This window comes from Chamaea fasciata, unplaced genomic scaffold, assembly GCF_029207755.1.
Source record: "Chamaea fasciata isolate MVZ Bird 193981 ecotype frontalis unplaced genomic scaffold, bChaFas1.0.hap1 SCAF_3, whole genome shotgun sequence".
Lineage (NCBI taxonomy): Eukaryota > Metazoa > Chordata > Aves > Passeriformes > Sylviidae > Chamaea > Chamaea fasciata.
In genome coordinates, this window is record NW_027094088.1 from 43,077,223 (window position 1) to 43,100,528 (window position 23,306).

A 23,306-nucleotide genomic window follows, 5' to 3' on the forward strand; every position below is an offset into this window, starting at 1 on the left:
AGGGTCAGTGAATGCAGAGTTAAGGTATGTGCCAGGTACTGGGAGAAGATAAGTACATGGTTTCCTGAATCTGTACCTTAATGTGGCTCACCTATTAAAAGGAAGTAATCTGGAATATCTCTTTTTAGTGATGGTTGATCTCCCCTCCTAAGTTCCCTTTTGATTATGCTGTTTCTGAATAGTTGTCTTACTGTGTAACCTTTTAGCTTCAGTCTCCCTCTCTTGGCTTTTGGTGTGAGGGTTCTTACAGGGATTTCCCTTTAAATAAGCAACATCATTTTATCAACACATAGTGTTGACCTCAGGGTATTATAAACCACTTGTGACAATTCCCTCACTAAGGGGCATTCCTGAAAACTATCGATGATGAGATTTAGAAGCAATGACATCTTTGTTTGTTGATTCCAATATGCTTTTGAGGAGGTTTTGCAGAACTTTGTTTTGGTTTGGTTTGGTTTTGTTGGTTGGTTTTGTTTTGTTTTGTTTTTTAATAGAGTTTAATATAAAATCTTTTGGCTATTTTTACACAGGCATGTTTTCATTTAGACTACAGTGTTCAGGAACTGAATGTGCCTTTTGTATGTATGCAGAGCCCTCAATAAAGAAAAGTCATGTTCTTGTAGTTCCAGTTAGCACTATAAATAGCTCTAGAATAATGTTGTGCTGAGAGCCACAGAGAGCCCCCACAGATACCTCCCAGAATCTTGTCAAAAGGCAAAGGAATACTGTTCTTTGGAGCTCAAAAGAGAGAGAACCCTTGCTGGTTATGTCTTTTGACATGAATTTCACCCAACATCACAAGTAAAAAGGAGATACCCTCCAGTTTTCCTTTACCCTTTTACCCTGATCATGTTTCCTATAAAACTGTTGAGCCTCAGTAAAGGCAACTGCAATTACAGTGTCAACTGCCACTTTATGAAGAGAACTCAAGGATAAGCCTCTCTGTTCCACATCCATTTCCTCCTGTCCATAAACAGCCCTGTTTCTCTGACAGCTCTTTCATCATCATCAACTTGACCTAATGCAGAATTCTGTCTGCTGCGTCCTTTTGTGTTGCTGTGGATGTCTCAGCCATTCTTCAAGTCAGCTTAGGCCTGCCTTTGTAGATTCTTTCTGCACAGTGTCCTTGAGGTAAAACCTGTCCCAGCCATCCTCGCAGCTAAAAAATGACTCATGTAGAGTCTTGCATCTCACTTACTTCACCATCAATTTCCCTGGCTGTGACTTGACAAAAGTAGTCTCGCCCTACTCTCATTCATTCAAAATAAGCACTTCTTTTTCTCCATTTCACTTTGTTTTTCTCCATTGACTCCTTCTATTCTGTCTCATCAAGACTAACTACTAGCTTCCAGTGTCGGGGCTGCTTGCAGTCTTTAACTCCCTAGTCAGTGTAATTTTTTTATTTGAAAAGACTGACTTTCCTCTGTGGATGTTAAAGCACATTGGTGTCAATCATTTGCCCATTGTATTGTTATACTTGCATCTCTTATCTTTCTCACATGATTCCTTTGGGAAGGGATGGAGATCTTGGATATCTAATGACATGTTTCATTGCCCTCCCACAAATCCTTAAAATACTCATTCACTGTGATGCCTCGGTGTTCTTGGCACCACTTAGATTCATCAGTTACTCATGTAACTAATTAAACTGTTGCACTGAGACTAAAATGCCATGTCCAGTCCACTGTGTTTCTTTGAACATCCTCGTCTGTATCCTAGCTCTTGCTGATTGTTTGAAAGATAAAAGTCGCTTTGAGAAAGAGGCCATCACTGAAATGTGTTTGGTGTCTGTACAAAGCCTGGCACTCTGACTCTTGGCAGTTCAGAATCAGTAGGTGATTAAGGTGTGCCTTGTGTCACTGGGTCTATGTAAATGGGCGATAGATTGTCATTTGTTGTGGATTTCAGCAGATTGTTCCAGACACCTTCATTGAACTTGCCACATATGCCACTTTGATAGTAATATACAGGCAGGCATATAACACCTAGAGGTGTTGATACATCATGAAATATTTATAAGTATAGGAATAATGTAAAATCTCATCCAGACTCGATCCATCATTTTGAAATATTTCATACCTGAAAAATCTCACTGTGTTCAGTATAGCCACCCATGGAGGCTTCATGGAGTCTGCAAATGCACTTTTAGTGAGGATTGAAAATGAATAAACCAAACTCTGAAATTCAATTTAGTTTAATTTTAACACCTGATATAAAATCTAAAGTTTTTTGCATGCTGGGGACAACATAATTTTTAATAATAATTTGGAATGTGTCTCTGTGTTAGCTATTTGCAGCTTTGAAGTAATTTTCATTCCAAAAGTGTGTTTGAAAAGTGCTTCAAGTCACTGAATTCCAAAATACAGACTAAAGGGTAGAGCCTTGATGTGTTTGTCTTAGATCTTTCAGAGTATCCAAGTGTATGTGCGTTCACTGATTTTGGTTGAAAAGTTCAGCAGAACATCTTAGCATCTTAGTTCAAGGTGTATCAGAGTTTTACAGATACCATGATAAAACAATGCTGGCCTTCAAATAAAAGCTGTCTGTTAGCAGTAGATCCAGTAATTGCTGATTACTAAAATGCCTTTAAAACTTAGACACAGACAACACCACATTGACCAATGCACTGTCATGGCCAAATAACAGCAGCCCAGGCACCATTAGGCTGTACCATGTTACATGCTGTTCATCTTCCCCACTGTGAAATCCTGCATACATCACCGTCTCTGCCCTAATTTTGTCATTAAAGCTCTTCATTGAATTAAATAGCCAAAAAAAGTTATCCTTTGGAAATTCTGATTTAGCTCTCTAGAGTGTTATTTTTTAGGCTGTAATAATAAGCCATATATAGATGCAAACAAACATTTTCAAAAAGCAAGTAAATGGGCTTAGGTATGTCTGCAGGGAAATGTTTTGACTCTGTAACTATGATAATGTGATTGACAAGTAGAAAAACAACGGGGGGGTTATTTTATTTTTCTGGCTTGGTAAGTGAAATGCTACCTGGATGGAACACAGACATGTAATCCAGTGAAGCATTTTTCCCTTTCTAATTAGTGATACTTTGAACTCCTTGGGAGAGACCAATTTGTGGACCCCATGCTGCATTATGTCTTCAATAAACATATATTCTGATTCTTAAGCACAGATCAAATAGCTTCTGAAGCCTGATTTTGCTCTCAGTCTCAGTATATTGCTATGTGATTTTTACAGCTTGGCATCTTGTAGAATTTGTGGAGTTAAAAATATACTTGTGTTAGATTAATGAACTCATTGTGAGAAGTGCAACTCCTTTTTCCTTTGTTTGGTATAAAAAGATAAGCTAGTATTTAATTAAGTCAGAAAAGTTTAAATCAAATGGTTGTTTTTCTTCTTTTAAGTCACTTATAATTTCTCACAATTATATAGTAAATGATATAATTTGAAACAGAACAGTGAAAAAAATATTGCAGTTATTAGCATTGAAATTTGTCTAGAACTGTGTATTGCCATGGGAATAGTTGCTTCTCAGTCCCATCCCAGGCTTTGCCACTGATCTACTATATTTCAGCAAGCAATCTGCTCATTTGGTTCCTTAGAGATGTGTTAAATGGAGATGTGACCACATACATGTTAGTATTCAGTTCTCAAAATTTATCTACACTTAGAATTCCCATTGATTTCTGGTGGAAATAACTTTTGGATGGATCGCAGGAGAGTTGTTCCTAACGTACGTGTTTGAGAGGTGATTCGTGGATGAAAAGTTTATAGAAGTTTTATATTTTGAATTCTGTTTTTGTTTTGGTGTCATAACAAAGCAGAAGGAAACCAAAGCACATTAATAAGAGATAATGACAACATGCAAAGTATAAGACTGAAAAAAGGGAGACTACTGTGATTTAGTCTAATCTGATTCACCAGTGGTGAAGTAAGCACATTTTACTCTAACAAGAAATTTAGTGTACCTGTTTTCCAAAAATTGGACCTGATTTAATGCAGTAAGTGATGTGATTGTTCACACATGATCTTCTACATCAAAGTCAGGAAAGCCGCAGGGCTGCAGGGTGACAGGCCTGTGTATCTGATACTGTGAAGGAAGCTCTGGTTATGATGGCAAGACCCCTGAACCTTTGTCTGAACAAAAGGAAGTCTCGTGCAGCCAGTGTTTGCTGTACAGTTGGAAGCAACATCTTAACCCAAGGAAGTTTTTCTATCATCCACTTTGTAACAAGGCAATAATTTTACTGCTTTTCAGTTTGATATAGCAATGTTATCTCTGTGGGAGCATTTGAGGTGCTGTTAGGTTTTTTGTTGTTTTTATTTTTCTGTCTATAATAAGCAGTTACTCCAAGTGTTACTTGAAATAGCAACTATTCTCCCTAAACTGCAGTTTTATTTTCTTTTGGCTTTTATTTCAGCTGCGGGAGCCAGCTGCTCCAAAGAGTGTGGGAAGCTGACTTGGAGGCCTGTCAGCTGTTGATCCGAGGGTTTCAGCTGAAAGAAACCAGTTGCTGTGTTTTTGAGGAAGAAGAGAACCAAATGGATGAGATGGAGATGACTGCTGATGCCTCACCTGACTCTGAAAAAAGAAAAGAAGGTCACTTTCTAAAGGGCACAGAATGGGGTGCTGTTTCCTGCCCCAAACACAGGGAGCTGAAAGAGGTATCTGAAATGGTCCGCAGCTGCATTTCAAGGGATACTGCTGGCTTTCCTTTTGAGAGGAGGAGTTGAATCTTTGTGATGGGTCAGCAGGGCAGGTTAAGTATGAACTTAACATCTGGCTTCCAGTCTGGGACATGAGTAAAATAGCTTATCAGCTTCTCAGAAGTCACTCAACCCTTTTTCCTTTTACCATCATTCTTTTTAAAATGCAGAAATTATTCAGGCAATAAATACAGAATGTACATTAGGATTTAAAGGAAAAACTATTAAGTATTTAACCAAAATTATCAGTTGTTCATCATCTCACTGATGACTTTCATTCTGAGTTGGTTCTGCTGACTTTTGTTAGCCTGGATCATTGTTAGCTGACATAAAATGAGAATTAATTTTCCTCCCTGACTGAAATGGTCGAAGGCTTCTGAGCTAATAGATGCTAATAGGCTTTCAGCATGCAACAATTATTAAAAGGAGGGAAAAAATCATGAAGCTTAGAAGGTTTGACAAATTTCTTTTGAGTTTTCATGTTTTGATCTGGAATGCTATCCCTGCTTGAAAAATCAACCACTATCTAATAGTCTTTTAACTGTCCTGCCTAGGTAAACAAGCTGTTAAAAAAGCTGCATCACTCAACAGCACCACTGTGACAAAAAGACCCTCCAACAGCAGTCATTAGTTTTATTACCATAGAATTAATTGAAAAAAATTAAATTATGCTTAATTGCATCTGATGTTAAGAGCCATTGAGTTGTGCATTGCTCTGAAATCTGATGCCTAATTTTGCATTTATACAGGCTGACTCTTAGTGGAAAGCAGACCCGTATCTGACTGTAAAATCTCCTCTTGTTAGTAAAATTTTGGTTTTATATTGGGTTTCAGTAGTTCTTGAAGTCTTTTCCCAGGGAAAATGGTTTACAGACCGGCTTCACATAAAGAACATTTTTATTAGAAATGGTCAGTTTGGCTTTGATTCCACCCTCAACACTGCCTTACCATATTTTTTTGAGTCTGCTGAAATAATATGAGGAGTTCTGTTGGTTAGGGAAAGCTTTGCTCCTCTTTGAAAAGTGCTTAGAGGCTCTGGAGTGTTTGGGATTTTTTGACTGTTTCTGTAGCACTCCTGATATTTGTGCTATAGATTGTCACCTTTTTACCCCTGCAAGCCCAGATTTTTTCCCTGGAGATCAACCTTACTATCAAGAATGACAGCTGGGCAGCTGAAGTGAGGTGACTTCTGGTTGTGGAGAGATGTGTGGGACTTGTGGGATGGTTCCCCATATCTTGAATGGAAGAGAAAACTGTATTTGCAGTGACAGGAGGGATCTAAACTTTTAGAGAAGAGCCGTAACAGATGATTCCCTAACATCTCTTAGTAGTTCATCACAAGGCAGAATATAAAAGCAAATGAAAAAAACCTGACACAAATCATGCTAAATTCTGATTTTGAACATGTTGAAGTGCAAGAAAAAAAAATCTGTCTTGATTTGTAAATGGACTTGAAAACCAAACCACTTCCAATGCATTCGAATGCTCTGTTATATGGTAGTGTAATTTTTTATTTAAAAATAATTCCATATTTGTGGCAAAAGAGAGTGATGTGGTGCTTAGTCTCTCAATTTAGCCATTTATATGACTTCCATGGAAAAACTTACTCTCTGCCATTTGCAGGGAACCTTTTCATAGCCGTTTATCAGCAAGTGAGAATACCTAATAGGAAAGCATGTGTTTGTCAAAATACATGGTTTCATATTATTTAACAGGGCTGTGGTGCCCCTGTGAGAAGGGTAGCTTACTATAGTTGCTATGTTTCTGGAATGACTATTCTGTTCAACTGTGTCACAACCTCTGTTCCCCATCAGGGAATTTCTAGAGAGCACCACTGGCCACTGAAGCAGAAGGAGAGTCATGTTCTTTGTACTTAGGGGTTACTGAATTAATTACTTCAAGATAATATGTGAAAGGCTGATAATAGCATATGTGCATATATGCCTTGGAAACTACATTTCATCCCCAGGTGATTGATTTACTTTACAGTGGAATTCTATAAATGAAGCTCTCCAGTTATTTATCGTGTCATATAGAGCTAAGCACTAGTGCCAGGGGAGTATTGGTTTTGTTTGTGTGTACTATAAATAGTTTTCTTGCGTATAACTGTATCTTACTCTATAGGTTTCCTTAGAAAGCGGAAAAAAAAAAAAGTAAGAAACATAACAATAATAAGAAGAGCAAAATAGATGAAAGAGCCTTTCCTATAGATCCTCAGATACTGCTTTGCAGAGGGGCCATTTATCATTTTTAAGTAAATATTCTCACTAAATCAAAAAATATGACATGTTCTGGTATAAAAATATGTAAGGTATAAATTCTTTGAAAGTTTGTTATTTTACTATCATGTGAGCACAGGTTTATTAACTGTCAACAGTTATTTTATAGTTTTCATAACTGTGTTTTTTAAGACACTGCTGATTTTGTTTTTCCCAGTTTTTATGTGGTAGACTGGCATCCCAAAATAATTCAGTAAATCAGGTTTTCTTTATAACACTGTCATAACTTTATAACTGGGGACAAAAATCAGATGCATTGGCAGCTCAGCTTGTTGAAACATCATTAACGATGTTTTGGTGAAAACTAAATAAAGTGAGGCCAGTAAAAAATCATCCTGTGAACCACTCTGAGTTACTTAAGTAAGATGTGCTTCTCTCAGCTGAAGATGACTCATTAGGCTATAGCATTAAAAAACACTGGAGCAAAGTTGCAGACAATATTGCTACACTCAGTCATGTGGAAGTCAAGTTGTCTAATGTGCTTGATATAGATTCTTGAATTCTACAAGTGTGTGCTTTCCAGCTGGTAGCTGTGTTGGTGAAATTAGGGTGTCCCATCATTACAGCTGTAGTTTGACTTTTTTGACTGTTTGGGCTTGATTTTCTTCTAAGTCTCTGAAGAATTAAGGGTGGGTTTTAGTTTTCGTCTCACAAATGTCCCACGCTTTTAAACTGAGCGACATGAAAATTGCAATGATCATTGCTACATGGTTAGATGCATGTCTGGGTGATTTCTAAAATACACAGTACCATTTCATCTCTCTTCAGACATTAATGCCTGCTTCTTCCTTATAATAATGCCTCCTTATAATATCTTGCTTTATTTTTTTTGCTTCTTGATAAAGTATGTGTAAGCAAACGCTTTTAGAAAAAGCTTTTAAAACCAGCAAAACCACCAGTGATAACTAATAAACTGAGAGGTTTTTGTGTGCTGGGACCTCCCTAACAGCAAGTAACCTGATGAACATGGGTATGTGTGCACCTGCAGGCTTGAGTTCCTGACCTATCCTTTTTTCTTCTTCTGCTCTCTGGCATGCTGTGCAGTGCTCCCTCTTAATCACTATGAAGGAAAGAAACACCTACTAGATTTCAAGAAAATTGAGGTGATTAAAGTTACAAGGTAAAATCCAAAATTCAGTAGTTTTACCTCCTGTAAGTCAGCATTTTTGGTAGTTGTCCCATCAGAATTGTTTGTCTTTTATTTCTCACCCTTTTCATCACAAAGGAAGTAGAGAATAGGGATAAGGCCTGCTATCTTTTCCTCTTCAGTTTGGCCATCTGGGATGATGTTTTGGGGTTGGTTGAAGATCACACTGGTGTTTGGAAAATGTTCTATAATTGTAAAACTTTCACGTGATTAAATTTTTAAAAGGTACTGAGGTCTTAGTGATACCAAATACACCATCACAAAAAATAATATTTAATGTGGTGTCTGCCATTAAAAAGAAGTTATCACAGAACATGATACAACATTTTTCAGAATTTAGTGATAGCGAGCACCAAGGAAGCCTTTGTGAGCGGACTGTGACTGATTACTGTGCATTGGGATAGCTTGTGGTCCAGGAGGCAGACGTGTAATGTGTAAAGGACAAAGCCTTTTGAAAGCTGAATGAACTCTGCATTATTTGAGCTTTAATTAAACACTGTATTTGTGGAGCTTAGAAAATAATTTGGAAATTTAAAATTTAATCTTAGCTTGAAATGTCAGCATTAAGCATTAGAGAAAGTCAGTGTTTGTGTGTTTCTTGTGTTGATCCAAGCTAAAAAAGGATGTCAGTGGCAAGAGGCAGCTGGCTTGTACACAGTGATCAGGTCCTCACGGTGCCTCTCCGCTGCATCTGAGACTTCGAAAAATGCCAGCTCTTAGGTAGGGATTGTAGCACCTCAGTAAGCCTAATGCTTACATGTAATTTAGCAGTAAAAATACCATCAGAAAATTAATATTACAGGCGAGAGAAATTTAAACCTTCTTTTCAGATTGATTGCTAGAAATAGTATCCAGTAAAAATTGTGATTTTATGGCAGGTTAATGATTTTGCTCTTTTTTAATGTGTATCTATATATGTGTGTGTGTGTGTGCATACCAAAGCAGTATCCCTATCTCAGTTTGTTATCAACAGCACTGTTTTGTGTGATTAGTAGTAATGATTTCCCAATGATGCTAACATCAAATTTCTTTGCTCCTCAGCCAGTTAATGAAACGTTGGCTAATTCCTTATAGACTTCACAAATGAAGGAAATTTTGAAGGAAGAACTGACTATAGTTAGCATTTGTTACCCATAGGAAACGTTGATTGGGTCTCTCATTTCTCCTGCCCAAAATCATTTACAAGATTCATACAAAAAACAACAAAAAACAAAACAAAACAAAACAAAACAAAAACAAGTCTGTAGACTCTTGAAGGGTGTACAGACCTGCAAGAGCTTGATAGAAAAGTTATTTTCAATCTACAGTTAGTCCTTCAGTTTTAGAGGCAGTATTCCTTGTGGGTTTTAAGTGAGAAGCCAAAGCATGCTTTAATAAAATATATTCAAATGTAGTTTTAAATACTGGGTTGCTGCCACTGTCCCATTACAAATGCAATTTAAATCTTTCATGCATGTGAAGAAAATTGATGCAATTGTTCAGCTTACATAACTTTTTATTGTGCTATATGGTTTTTATAAGTTCCATTAAAATCATTCTGTTTATGTAGCATGTATCTACTATATACTTAATAATTTATCTCTAACAGGTTATGGAAGACATTTCATTTGAAACAGAGGGTCATTTATCTGAGGTAAGTGTTTCCTAAGCAGTATAAAGTGGTGATATTGTGCAGACTTTTCTTTGTCTCAATTAGAATAAATGACACTTGTTTTTATAGTGTTACCTTTGCTTAAAAATTGCTAGAGAGTGTGTGAGCGCTTGGAAAAGCAACACAATCACTAGTAGAGTGGGCCCATTCCTTTTTTTCTTTTTTTTTTTCTTTTTTTTTTTTTTTCCCGTTGAAGATAATGGTGTAATTGCTGAGTATTTCAGGGAGTTTATAGTTAAAACTTGTGTTAATATTTTTAACAAATACTAACAACAGGATGAACACACTGGAGCAAAGAAGAACCACTGATATTCAGCCAGCCCAACTGTAGCACTGTCATGATGCTTAGGAATAGAACAAAATCCTGATGCTTAGCCTGTTTTCCTGTGTGCCACTAAAAATACCTGTGAATTTATGTTTGAAGTATAAAAGCATACAAGCACACTGCAGCAAAACACAAGGTAATAGGAATTCATCTAAATTAAAATACTGGATGGTTGTAATTTTGATAAATAAATAACACCATTTTCATAAATAAAAAGATCTCAGAACCTAGTCCATGTATTTAAGAAGGCTAGGATAATTGAGTAACATGAGATGTATGGCCTGTGAGAGAAACCTGCTTACATACAGAAGTCTGTCTACCTACGAACTAAGAGTTTAGGTAATGTATGTGTAAGGAGAGTTACCCTGTTTCTAAGGGCTGTACTGTTTCAGTCTGGTCCATTTTTATAACAGTATGCCTTGGGTTGCATCTTACATAATAAGGAAGTTTATTGTCTCCAAGCACTGTGTCCAGCCAGCAAATAAAATACATGGAAAAGTGTAACCTTCCCCAGGTCACCTTCCATAACAGTATACATACCTCCTGTCAAGTACAACTGACAAGTGCTCCAAACCAGGCAAATATCCTAAATTTTAATATTTATTTGTTTAATAACTATTCAGATGGAGCATTTCTTTAGATTCCCACCGATGAAACCAAAGACTGTGAAGCAGCTGGAATGCTCCTGGAAAGATAATCTGACTGCAACACCAAGCTCAGATTGTTGACTTTGTATTCAAGGAGACTGTGACATGAGGGCACACCTAGGATAGACTGCTTGACTGTGTGTGGGTTCAGCATAAATAAAACCAGGAAGCCTTGAGAATGAAGGTGAACTTTGCAGAAAATGCAAATGGCTTTTCTGATCAGTGAACTTTGCTGTGAATTATAGATGAACTGTGTGGCTGCTTGTGTCCACGCTTGACATGAAATAGGGGCAGGTAAACCCGTGGGATAAAGGCAGCAAAAAGCTCTGCTACCATCAGGGCAAAAAACTGAGGGCACCAGAATTTACAGGTATATAGGGCTGTAACTGTGGCAGAGTGCACCAAGAGCTTAATATCTTAGAGTCCTCAGAAGCAGAGAGACTTTCGAAGTTTTGATGGAGGGGAACAAAACTGCATAAAGAGAATATAAAGCAACCATAGAAATAAAAGGAAAGAAAATATGCTAGAAAGCCAGGCTCTACCACACTGCCACAGCTGGACTGATGGTGAATTGGAGAGAGATCTCCATAAAGCTCTGTGAAAGTGTCAGCAGCCTGTACCATGTCAAGGTTTTGCCTAAATGAACCTTTGGTGCTCTGGTCCCCTAATTTGCACTGGTCTGTCTCCCCGCTGCCTGCAGGAGAGCACTCAGCCATTCCAGATTGTTGCATCTTAATGATTTAGGAGCAGAGATGGGAATGAACAACACTAGGAACCACCTATAAATGAAACCCAGCTATACTGACTCCTTGCACAGCAGGGTGTGGACACAGGAAAACAGTTTGATACTTTTGCTTCTTTTTCCTACTCCTGACCCACTGTGAATTTTTATTGGTAAGTCGGTAAATAGCCTCATCCTCCCACAGCAGGAGCTGGAATTGTCCCAGTGTAATTAAATGAGCCAGTGCAGTAGTGTGCTCTTATTTTAGAAAGTCTGCAATTCGGGAAGATCTTCAGTCTACTGGAGATGAGAATAGGAAGACTGCTGTCATGCCACAGCAGGGTGCTGGAAGGAAGTGAAAAACTCTATTCCTGCAGAGATGCTTTTCCAGGGACACTCCTTTGTAGCTGTAATGGAAGATACACGAAGGGAAGAATTGCCAGCATTGAACTGTAATTCTGATGAGTCATTTAACACTCCCATGTGGAGAAGGGAAGGGGATCAGTGCAAGCAAAGGGAGTGTGGGAAAAATGTGTGACGGCGGGAAAGAGGTAGGTCACAGCTGGCTGGAAGGCTTTCTGCCTAAATTGTCGCATATGAGAAAGTGGAGAGTGTGTTGTAGTGTTGAAGTCTCTTAAATATATATAACCATGGTAATGGAACTAGCAAGCAGTCTGTAAGGGGAAGGTGGTAAGAGCAAAAGTAATTGGGAAACAACCTTGATCTCTCTTTTGAGAAAAGTTAAGATAGCTGCCTCCATGAAAGAAAAGCTCATCTAAACAAAATCAGGGAAGCAACAGGGGAGTTTCTGTGGGACAAACTCTGTAGGAGGAGGAATCAGCAGATATTCTTTGTACTGTCCAGAAGACATCAGGTTTATAGGACAGCACCATCTTCTTTTGACACAGACAAGTGCAAACACAGTCACAGACTACAAATCTATGTCAGCAGTTTTTCAGTGGCTCAAAAGTTTTGGCAAGGAAAGGACAAAAGTTCTTGTAAAAATGAGCCTAGAGCAGTACTGCACAGTGCAAGTGTGAAGCAGCAAGACCTCTGAGCACACTAAGCTACATTACACAAAAGACATGTGAAATGGCAAGGGAGTTCGGGGATGCAAGGCAAAGGTGAAAGAAAGCATGTGTGTCTTCCAATAGGAAAGGTGAATGAGAAAATAAATGGGATCAGAATTTTTTTTTTTCTTTCTTATTCTCTGTGCTTTTGGTCTTTCTGCAGATTATAAGCTATGTCCAATTATGTAGTGCTCGTAGTATTCACTACAATGTAGCAAGAGACAAATGCAGTAAAAAATCCAAAGGCAAATGAGATGTACTCAAGTCAGGCTAGACTGATGAAATTTCTCCTGAGCACATAGGAGCCAAGAAAAACAATCTCCAAACCGTTAACCAGCTCCTTTGAAAACTCCTAGAGGAAGCTTGAAGTCCCAATGGATCAGTGAAGGCAGACTTTGTGTTTGCCTTTAAAAAAGAGGTAGGCCAGGAGTTTATGTGCCAGTCAACATAATTTCAATTAGGATTAGAGTTCCAAATGGTCTTGATAGATTGAAAGAATAGTCTGAAATCAATAAGAAGGGATATGTTGAAAGACAGGTGCAAATTACATTTGAGGGAGAAAGAGTTGGATTTATGTATACAAATGGTAAATAGCAGCTAAGTTGACAGTACTGCAGAAGAATCACCTAGGTTTATAGTGGACTACAAATATAGAGGGATTCATTACCTTCATTGTGTTGGAAGGAAGGGCAAATGTCATGTTCAGCCTCATTACTGGGAATGTCAGTTGTAAGACAGAAATAATTACTGCGCTTAGCTGAGAATGCCAAAGCCTCCAGAGGACTATGGCTCTAGTCTGGACACTTCCCTCTGTAGAAGACAGGAACACGGTGAAAAAAAGAAGGAAAGGAATAGTAATAGAAGGTTTAGATATCCTAGTCTTGTTGAAAGCTGAAGTCTTCAACCACATAAAACCTAATGATATGTAGGAGAACTATTAGTTATTGTTGTATGCTACATAAGGGTAAAATGGAATGTAACCATCCTGGTTTGTAGCAGGAAGAAAACCTGCTCACTGCAAGGGTACTTTAGCCCTGGAGCAGTCTGTACCCTGCAACCAGAACTACCAGATCCCATATCAGCTGCTAAGAGCCATGCATGCAGATACCAGCTGAGGACAGTCACAGCAGGCTGGGTCACACTGCAGGTCACAGAGCAGGCTCTGGTGGTCCCTGGCTGCTTCCTGGGCAGCCTTGCCATGATGTTTTTGGTCATGAGTAACATGCAGAGTTCTCAGTGGCCATCCTCATCTACAAAAGCTGCCCAGGATGATGCACATGGGACAGGGAATCTGGGATGCAGAGCAGGAACAAATTCTTTTGTTTGTTCCTCCTCTGCACTGCGGTCATCTCATGGCTATGCAGCTCATTTATCTCAGGGCTTGTGCACTTTGCCTGCATGTGACTGAAGCATCTGCTCCAGCAGGACAAATATGGATGGTTGCGATTTTGTTTCTAGTAATTATTTAAGATATCCTGTGGCCTAACATTCTGGAGTTTTCAAGTGCTGACAATTGCCATTAACTTCTGCAAGGGTCGAGGGTAAACATGCAGCACTTCTGCCAACTGCAGATCACTGTTTTAAACCTTGTGCCATAATGTGGAGTATCTGCCTACAGGAGTAACTTTTTGTAGTTGTTATTTATGTTACTTTGAGTTATTTTAACTGTTAGAAGGGAGAGATTGTTTAGTTCAGGTGAAAGAAATCTGGCTTTGACTCTGAAAAAGGTGTTCTAAATTTTCTATTTTATTTGGATTATGGTATTCGTGCTTGGAAGTAAGGCAGTGCCCTTTTACAGAAGTTCCTCTGTAGGAAGAATGAATTTTAGGGATATATCTGGGAATCCTCCTTCTCAGCACAGCCACCAAAGACTCTAATATAGAACTCTAATCCCAAATAGAATTAAATTAATCTAGCTACAATGTGATGTAGGCATCACTACAATACCAATTCTTCTATATAAAATTGGTAAGCTAGATGGAAGAGCATAGGAAGTGTTTGCATTGGAAAAGCTGATCAAACGTTTTCCTCAAGTAATGCTGTCGGGGAGCTGTTGTTTATAGGTGGGATAATTACTTGTAAAAGGGTAAAACAAAATGCAGAAGATGAAAGTGAAAACCATTCCCTCTGCTCTTGATGCAATATGCTGATGTTACAGCAGTGCATCAGCTGGAACATAGTCTCTTTTTACAATTTCTTGCATCCGACTTTCACACCTTAGGGAAAGAATGAGAATTTCTGTTTTGTCTGAGAAGTCAGAAGAATTGCACCTTAAAAAGTAAATCACACCCATGTTTGTGCTGTTTTCACCTGCTTAAGGATTTAGAGGGGGAAAAAAATCCCAGCCAGCTACATTCCCTGTTCACAGAAAAATCCATAAAGCAATATTGCATTTCAGCTCTCTCCTGATTCCTATAATCTCTCCCAGCTGCTTCCTAAACATGCCTTTATAGCAAAAATAACCAAAGTCTTCAGACTTACAGTGTCTTATAACATTGACATAACCTACAAGCCTGGATGAGTTGTATTTTATGAATAAGTTGAGCTTGAGGCAGAGTCCATTTTCCTCTCAGAGATATTGTTGATCAGTGTAAAGCGCCACTTTGCAACCAGGAGCTGTTCTGAAGAGTTTGTGTTTCATGTATCATTTCCTGCCTACATAGACAAATGTCAAATAAAAATGCTACCAATGATGTTACCAGGCATGAAAGGCACTAAGAGAAATCTTTTCTACTTCTCTGGGCTATCAAACCATTTTTAAATGAGGGCCTGGAGGCAGAAGCTATGAAATTGGTTGAATATTTAGAGTTATTGTTATGTATTTTTGAGAGCACTGTATGTTTCTTCCATTTCCATTTTCATATTTATTTATTTATTCATATAAATTCTGGAAAATCATAATTTATATGATGGTTCTCCTGCATTAATCACATGACACCTGAAAGTAAATTCCTGGGAGCTGATGCTTGTCTAAGGTGTTGGTAGAACTTCTCATTTCAACTAAAAAGGCAGCTGGGTTATGTAGGTGTAGAAATAATGTATTCATCCACCTTTGTGGCTGTAATAAAGAGAAATTAAGCTGCATTATTAGGATTTAAAGGCTATTTAAATATAACCTCAATCTTATAGAGCTATTTTGGTTACTCTGAAGTGCAACCATAGCCATTTAGTTCTGATTAAATTGGTTTCAAGTGTTTAAAGACCTAAACAAGTTTGATTTGACTTTTACACTCAGATTTCCCTGCCTTCCCATATTGTTGTTACAATTGATTACATTTGCCTAATATTTCTTGTTCCTTTATCTTAATTTCTAAAGTAAACAGGTTGTTGTTGTATTTTCAGGTAATTCATTATGTACCCAAAATGGGGTCATTCAGGAAGAATATCCTGCATTTTTTTCATATATGGAGCTTTCTTTATGTGGTCATAATTTTAGATGAACTTTCAGAGCACTTGTTTGTTTTTTTTCAATTTACTGATTTGTTTATCCTGAGCCCTAAGTTCTCTTGGACAACTGTAACCTGTTCTTGCCTGCGTGTCACAGAATGATTCCCTAAGACCTTTCTTCTGATACAAATGGCCTGGGTTGTCCCACTCTGTAACAGCACGTGGAGTCCTGCTGGTATGCTGAATAATAATATTTTAGTAGCTGGATGGAAGACTTCACTAGTCTTTAGAAAAAACATTCCTGCTTGTTGCAAGGAGAATATTTATTTTCTCCTCCCATGCTCTCACTTTAAAAACAGCGGGGTTTTTTCACATCCAGACATTCTGTGAAATGCTGCTGTGGGTTCTCAGGTTTGGTAATACCTGGAAGTGGCAGCTCCTGTCCTGTGCACAGAGCCAGGGACTCAGCCATTGTGCTCCTCTGTGTCTGAGCTGCAGGGCTTTGCAACGTAACCTCTTAACCAACCTACCCATCCAGGGGCTGAGCTGCAGCTGGTCCCAGTGGGATCTGCTGGATAGCCACATCTGGGGAAGGCCCAAGGAAAGCAGGAAAGTAAACCTCTGTGCCATAACAGAGGATGTGCCAGCAGGCAGAGCTCTTCTGGCATTCGACTCCATGTATGCAGTGTACTGTGTGATGCAAAGTTAAAGGATAGCACATAATTGAGATCTGGTAAATATGTTCACCAAAACTCAAATTATTTCACAATGGACAGCATTCCAAAAAGTGTTAGTGTGATTTCTTTGGAAGTCCTCTGACTGAAGTTTTGATTTCTCTTTAACAATCACTGATGTCTTATAGCAACAGATAAGTTTAAGTGCAAAGGATTCCAAGTACTTTTTTCTTTGAGGAGAAAAAAATTCTGCAGCTAGTATATGGCCATATTAGAAACTGGCTTTATTAACGAGTACACACAGACTAGGTGTAGCGACAATCCAGTTTTCTGAATTCCAGCTGATGAGTTACTCCCTTTTTTTTTTTTTTTTTTAAACATGTTTCCAGCAGAAGTTCATCTTGGCACCATAATCTTTTTTTACAAATAACCCCTGTCATTACTGTAGACAGCACTATGGTGCCTTGGGAGGGAGAGGAAAGGCTTGTCTCAGAGCTGTGCAAATTGATGGATTTTTTTTCCCCTCTCCTCATATTTGCTGTTTATTTGGGTCATTTCTCAAAGTACTACTCAATGCAAGATATAAAAAATAGCAATTACCTTTGTGCAACGTATCTGAAAAAACTTATGCGAAGGACTTTGAAACTGGTTTAAAATACTCAGTTTGGAATAGAAAAAGTATTTGCCTGTGTGAGTTCTAAGTAGAGAAGTGTTCTTTTTGAAAATTTAGTCTTGTTTAATGATAACTCAGTAAAAAAAGTACAGTTTCATCTTGTAATCTCAAAGACTTTAATGTATTTTCTTTGATTGCTTGAGCAAAGTCCCCAAGTACTCTAGCCAGATTTTTCTTCAAAAATACAAGTCCATTTTATGTGTATAAGTTACCAAAATGTTGCTGCTTGAAATATTTACATGACCTAAAAGTATAAATTATATTTACATGAACAACTTGAAATTTGGGTACCTTAATGGGTGGTTAGCATGAGACTTCCCTCCCCTGCTGTGATGAGACAACAGGGGAGCAGTTCAGAGTAGTTGTCTTCACACCTCTTTAATCATCTGCTGAAAGTGAGATTGTGACTTTTTTTCTGCTGGGAAGAAGACTGAGACCACAAGCTCATTCCATTTCATATTATTCACCAATTTATCATATAGAAACAGCTTTTTGTCTCTCTAATGGGAATTTGCTTTTAGGCAATGCCTTTGCACTGCAAAGTATCTTATCCCCTTACTAATATTTTACTTTCCCTTTCATTTGATGCAAATTTGATGTAGAAAAGTGCAGTCAGCAGCAAACATGCTTTCTTTTATTTTTCAACTTTCTGCAGGAGTTCTTCATATTTTCTGCAGAGTTGGGAGAAAAATGTGAAGCAATAAGTGAGAAATTGGTGCATCTGGAAGATCAATTGCAAAGTTCCACCTGCAGAGTTGATGAAGGAGTTATTCATATCCTTTTCACTATAGCTGTAGATGCGTATCAATCTGTGTAAGTATGCACATGAGACACTTGCCTTTCAGATTCGCATGGAATGCTGGTTCTTAGGGTAGGTTAAATACATTAAGAATGGGAGAAATTATTGTCTTGCTGAAATGGGCATTTTTGTGTAGTATGTCTTCCTATAGTGCATTTTCCCTGTGGTCTGATCCAGCTTTAACTGATTTAAACAGAAGTTAATTCCTTGTAAATTAAGATTGAGCACTGAAAAACATTTATTTTACTGTTAAAATCCTTTTGCTGGCAATGCTCTTATAATTAAATACGTAGTGCACCAAAAGCTGCATGGATAGTGCACCAAAAGCTGCATGGATATGAGTGTCCATGCACCTGCATTTTCCAACACGATTTAGCTGAATTAGATGCCAAATTATTGACTCAGACTGTGTATATTGTCACCTGTATTTGGGGATTTTTCTTTTTCAAAAAAATGGGTAACAGATGTATCATGTGGCATCCTACACATTTTAATCTGCCTCTAACACTCCAGAGCAAGTACCAAGATAAATATTGTCTTATGCACACTTATCTCTTTCTGTGCTTTATCTGTCAGTTTTTCTGAAGATTTCTTAACCTTTATGATGAATTCTGTGGCCATTTTTCAAAATTTGTGAGCACAAAGTTTTGTTTCGTTTGTAATTTCTGTAAGAAAAACTTCCATAAAAGAGATTTCTAAAAGAGAATAAAGAAAGTAAGAACCAGTGAAGTTTAGGAAGATGAGAGTACTGAGCTGGTTAGGTTTTAGCAGAAAAGAGGTGGTAGTCGAGAGGATCATGAGGAAAGAGAGATACGTTCAAGGTGCAGAGATTAGCAGACGAGCCCTTGGAGACATCTGGAGGTGAGTAGGGGTGATGATGGTGCTGGAAAGGTTTCAGTTCCTGCTAAGAGAAGGTGGACAGTCCTGCAGAGGATAGTTTAGAGAAAGGAGGATAAATAGTGTGTGGAAATACCACTGTGTTTAAGTAATTTGGCATCTATTGCAGGTCGATGCAAAATTCCTATTCTAGAAACTTGGTTTCTTTAAAGGTAACAGGAGGATAAAGTGTGAGGGGCAGAGGGAAAGAAGAATAGTGCTGGGGGAAGGGGATTTGCATTGGAGGAGAGAAATCCAGTCAGTAATTTGTCACTGCTTTAAATGTTTCTTTTCTAAGCATTTCCATATACACAAAATATACAGGAAGATTATTCAACATTATTTCCATGATATTTGTAGTGTTCATGCTTAGTTGCAGTTGTGTTTCCCCAATGCATTCTTTTCAGAGCTGTATGGATGTGTCTTGTGTGTGTGTGTGTGTGTGTGCAGAGCATCCAATTCCTTTCTCCCTTGCATGTATTTACTCTCAAATGAGCTCAGTGGCCCTTATAGAAGAACACTGAGGGTTGGAGTTATAGGTTCTTTTCAGGGGACTTAATTTAATATTCAAACTGAACCGTCACGTCTGATCATAGTTATACTTTACTAGGTAAGGTGAAATAAGCTACAGAACTGCATTTTTGGTTCCGGAAGATAATATACTATATATATGTGAAATCGTAGTATTTCTTATGTTCTATGGAGTGTGCCTCTTTCTTCACAGCTGTTGACACTGCAAGAGTGAGTTAAAAAAATAAAATTAGTAATGGGAAATTTCAGGAGTGTTGTAGATTAGTCTCATTTTATGCCACAGTTTTCTGATAGAGATCTGACTTCCTCTATCAGTGAAATTCAGCTCATGTTATATAAATACAGAAATGCACAGTGTGTGATATCCTCGTCCTAGCAAGATCATCAGTCACAAAATAAGAAACCATGTTTAAAACATAGGGATGTACAAAGAAACAGTTCAGCAATTCAGTTACCCCTCATTAACATTCAGTTGCTATTTCAGAGGTAGCCCAGGTCAATGTGCATAAAATGTTACCATCTGCTACATGTAATCACTGTGCTGTACTTCAAAAAGGAATGAGAAAAATAGCTACCACAGTGCTATGGACCTGTAGATTTTTTTTTTTTTTTAAATATAAAGATTGCTCAGTGCCTATAAAATTAGCTTTCCCTCATTGGTAATTTGCCTGTATTGCAGGAACTAGCACTAAGACAGGAGACAACAATTAGTCTCAGTAGAAGAATTTATTTAATAGATGAATCTGTTGTTTGCATGGTAATCTATTTGATTTTAGATAAAACAATTTCCTATCACAGATACTGGACAATCATGCAGTCTTTGTTACAAATCTGTGGAACTCTGAGAGCAGGAGCCTAAAGACCTGAAATAGTAATAAAAGCGCGATAAATTTTTCCAAGTCCATTCACTGGTTATTTTCACCCTTCCCATATTCCTGCCAAAAAACTGCCTTACACATAAATGTTACAAAATGTATTAGGTCAAATATCTAAATGGGAGCTGCACAGATGTAAATTAGTGCTGTGGTCTGATTATTAAAAGACTTCCAAAGACTCCACTGAAAAAAATAAACTCCTGATGCCATTGAGCCATTTGCCAATATTTAGTGTCTGTCATAGCTTTGATTAATAATTAAGTTTGTATTAGAAGAAAAAACCCAGATGTCATTGTTTTTCATTCTGTTTCAATGGCATAGCACACTTAAATCAACCATGCTCCTCATCATAAGTTCCAGCACAACCTGAACAAAGGAGAAATCCAGTGATATTTGCTAAATTCTATGTAGTATAACCAAATAAGCCTACAAAATATTCAATTATGGTTGATCATTAATGAGTGTATGAAAACAGTCCACATCATTAATTGGAAAAACCAAAGGATGAGAGGTGACTCATTCTGGTGTCTGCAGAGCTGATGAGAGGTGTTACTTTCCTGACAGTAAAGGCCTGGAATTCCCACTAAAATTAAATGGAGCCTATATTGCAATTTCACAGTAATTTTGTGTTCTTAATTAGTAGTTACATTTTGAGAGACAATTTGAATGCATGTAATAGTTCCTCTTGGTGGAAATACTTAGTTGGAAGAAAACCTGGCTGTAGGTTTTTTTACAAAAACAATCTGCTTTCCTTGACCTAAAATGGGCATTTCAGTCAGTTATTTTGAAAGCAGAATTTTGTGCCTAAATATTCATTAAACATCACAGGCCACTTTGCTAACCCTTTACCTTGATCCTGCAGCAGGCTCTCATACAACTCTTGCTTTACACCAGAGCAAGCTCTCAAGAGAATGATGTACAATTTAGCTCTGTCTGTAGCTCAGTGAGGAATGTCACTGTGGGTGAACCTGTAAGAGATTTTTGGGATTCTCCAAGAGTCAGAGGTGGCAAGGGCGCCCTCTTTGATTTTATTTTAATTGACAGGCGGGTGAGCCCTTCCCACTGTGTGTCACACAGAGACTGTGGTTCCACTTGTATAGTTTATGCTGTGAAAGAGGTAGGTCACTGTATTTCCATCCAGGTGCTGCAACTTCTTTGCCTTCCATGTTCTGCTGGAACAAGCAATTTGAAAGTCACTGATATTCAGACCACTGAAGGGTTGCATTTTTCAACAGTCATTCTGTTGCAGTTTTTTGTTTAGTTTTTTGGGGGAGTATTTTGGGTTTTGCATGTGAGGGGTATTAGTATATAGAAATGACATGGATGTGAAGGAGGGTGACAGTAATCAAGGGGGTAATTGAGAAAATTCTAATTGGTTGCACTACTGCAGATACACCTGTATTTTGTAAGGAGAGGTGATGGATTTCCATAGGCCATTTTGCTTTCTTGCTTTGACACCACACAGGCCTCATACAGAAAGAGTAGGGACTTGCTTAGTGTCTTTCCCTTGCTCCCAAGAGTGCTCTTCAAAAGGTCAAAACCCAAGTCATTCAAAAGACTTACTGAATGATCTTGGCTCTTCACTGGTCCTTTGGCATGTAGCACACGCAATCAAAGAGTTGTTTAGTTGCAAGTGACCTTTTGAGATCATCTGGTCCAACTCCGTGCTGAAGCAGGGCCACCTACAGGAGGTTGTCCAGGATGTTGTCCAGTCAGATTTTGAATATCCCCAAGGATGAATACTCCACAACCTAATTTTGCAACATAGTCCAGTGTTTGACCACCTTCAAACAAAAAAAAAAATGTTTTCATGTATTCAGATTCAATTTCCTATTTTGGAATTTCACCCTGTTGCTTCTTGTTCTGTCAGTGGACAGAAATGTCAGAAGAGTCTGGCTCCTTCTTCTTCATTCCTGCCTTTCAGGTGTTCATACACAGTGGTAGCATCCTCCAAGCCTTCTTTTCTTCAGGTTGAAGAGTCCCAGCTCTTTCAGCATCTCCTCATATGATGGATACTCAAGTCTATTAAACTGGTCCTGTGCTGGAGTCATTCCAGTAAGTCCTTCTCTTTTATTGTGGAGCCCACAACATCCAGATGGGAGGTTAGCAGTGCTGAGTAGGGTAGAAGGATCATCTCCCTCTGCCTGCTGGACATGTTGTTAATCCAGCCTGGAAGGCTGTTGGGAACCTTTGCCTCAAGACACATTGCTGGTGTATGTACAGTTTATTGTCCACCATGACCTCAAGGTCCTTTTCTGCAGAGCTCCTTTCCAGCTGGCTTAGCTCCTCCATGGGTGCTGGTGCCTGGGGTTAGGAGTGACACTTGCAGTTAGGGAGTAGGACATTGAGCTGAGCATCTGTCTGCAGCCACTGTAGAATCTGGTTTTTGGAAACAAGCAGAATAGTTAACATGGTTAAAAACAAGGAAAGACACAATCAAAAATCTCTTTCTGATTATTTGTGTTCTTAAAGAACAAATTTCTGCGTCAGATGTCAAAAAAATGCAGTTACTTTCCAAAATCCCATTGGCCCTTATCTCAGAGCAGTAGTAGTCCTTCACTGTCCTTCCAATGTCTTTTATCTTATAATATGTACTCTTAGTTTCTAACCTTTCCTATAGGAAGGCAACTGATTGATATCTACTTTTTGTCTCTTTTCCGTAAACATCTGGGCTGAGACATCAGAAGCCGCATTTGAGCAAAATGATCCCATTTATTCCAAAACCTAAGTAAGTCTCCACAGTAATTTGATCTGCTTTCTATCTGCTTGCAAATCATGGGCTCTGAGATGATGCTCAAGTTTTTCAAGGAGACAAAGTCAAATAGATGAAAAGCTTCCAGCAAGACAATGTTAGACCTGCAGCATTGTTGAATATGGGTCGCAATTGTGTGAATATGGGTTGTACTTGCTCCCAAGTACTTTAATTTGCTGCTTATTTGACACTGTGATGTTGTCAGAGGAAGACAGG

General features: G+C 38.3%; 1 protein-coding gene across 11 annotated transcripts in view; it reads left to right on the forward strand.

Annotated features, from left to right (window-relative positions):
- Positions 1–23,306, forward strand: part of DISC1 (DISC1 scaffold protein) — a 190,599-nt gene that overhangs the window by 161,669 nt on the left and 5,624 nt on the right. For 10 of the 11 annotated variants that reach the window (XM_066178779.1, XM_066178781.1, XM_066178774.1 and 7 more), the window contains 3 exons: positions 4,398–4,641; positions 9,698–9,742; positions 17,913–18,029. In XM_066178779.1, coding sequence (XP_066034876.1) covers positions 4,398–4,641; positions 9,698–9,742; positions 17,913–18,029 — 406 coding nt within the window. The remainder of the gene's footprint in view (positions 1–4,397; positions 4,642–9,697; positions 9,743–17,912; positions 18,030–23,306) is intronic. The other variant, XM_066178777.1, reaches the window with a different exon arrangement.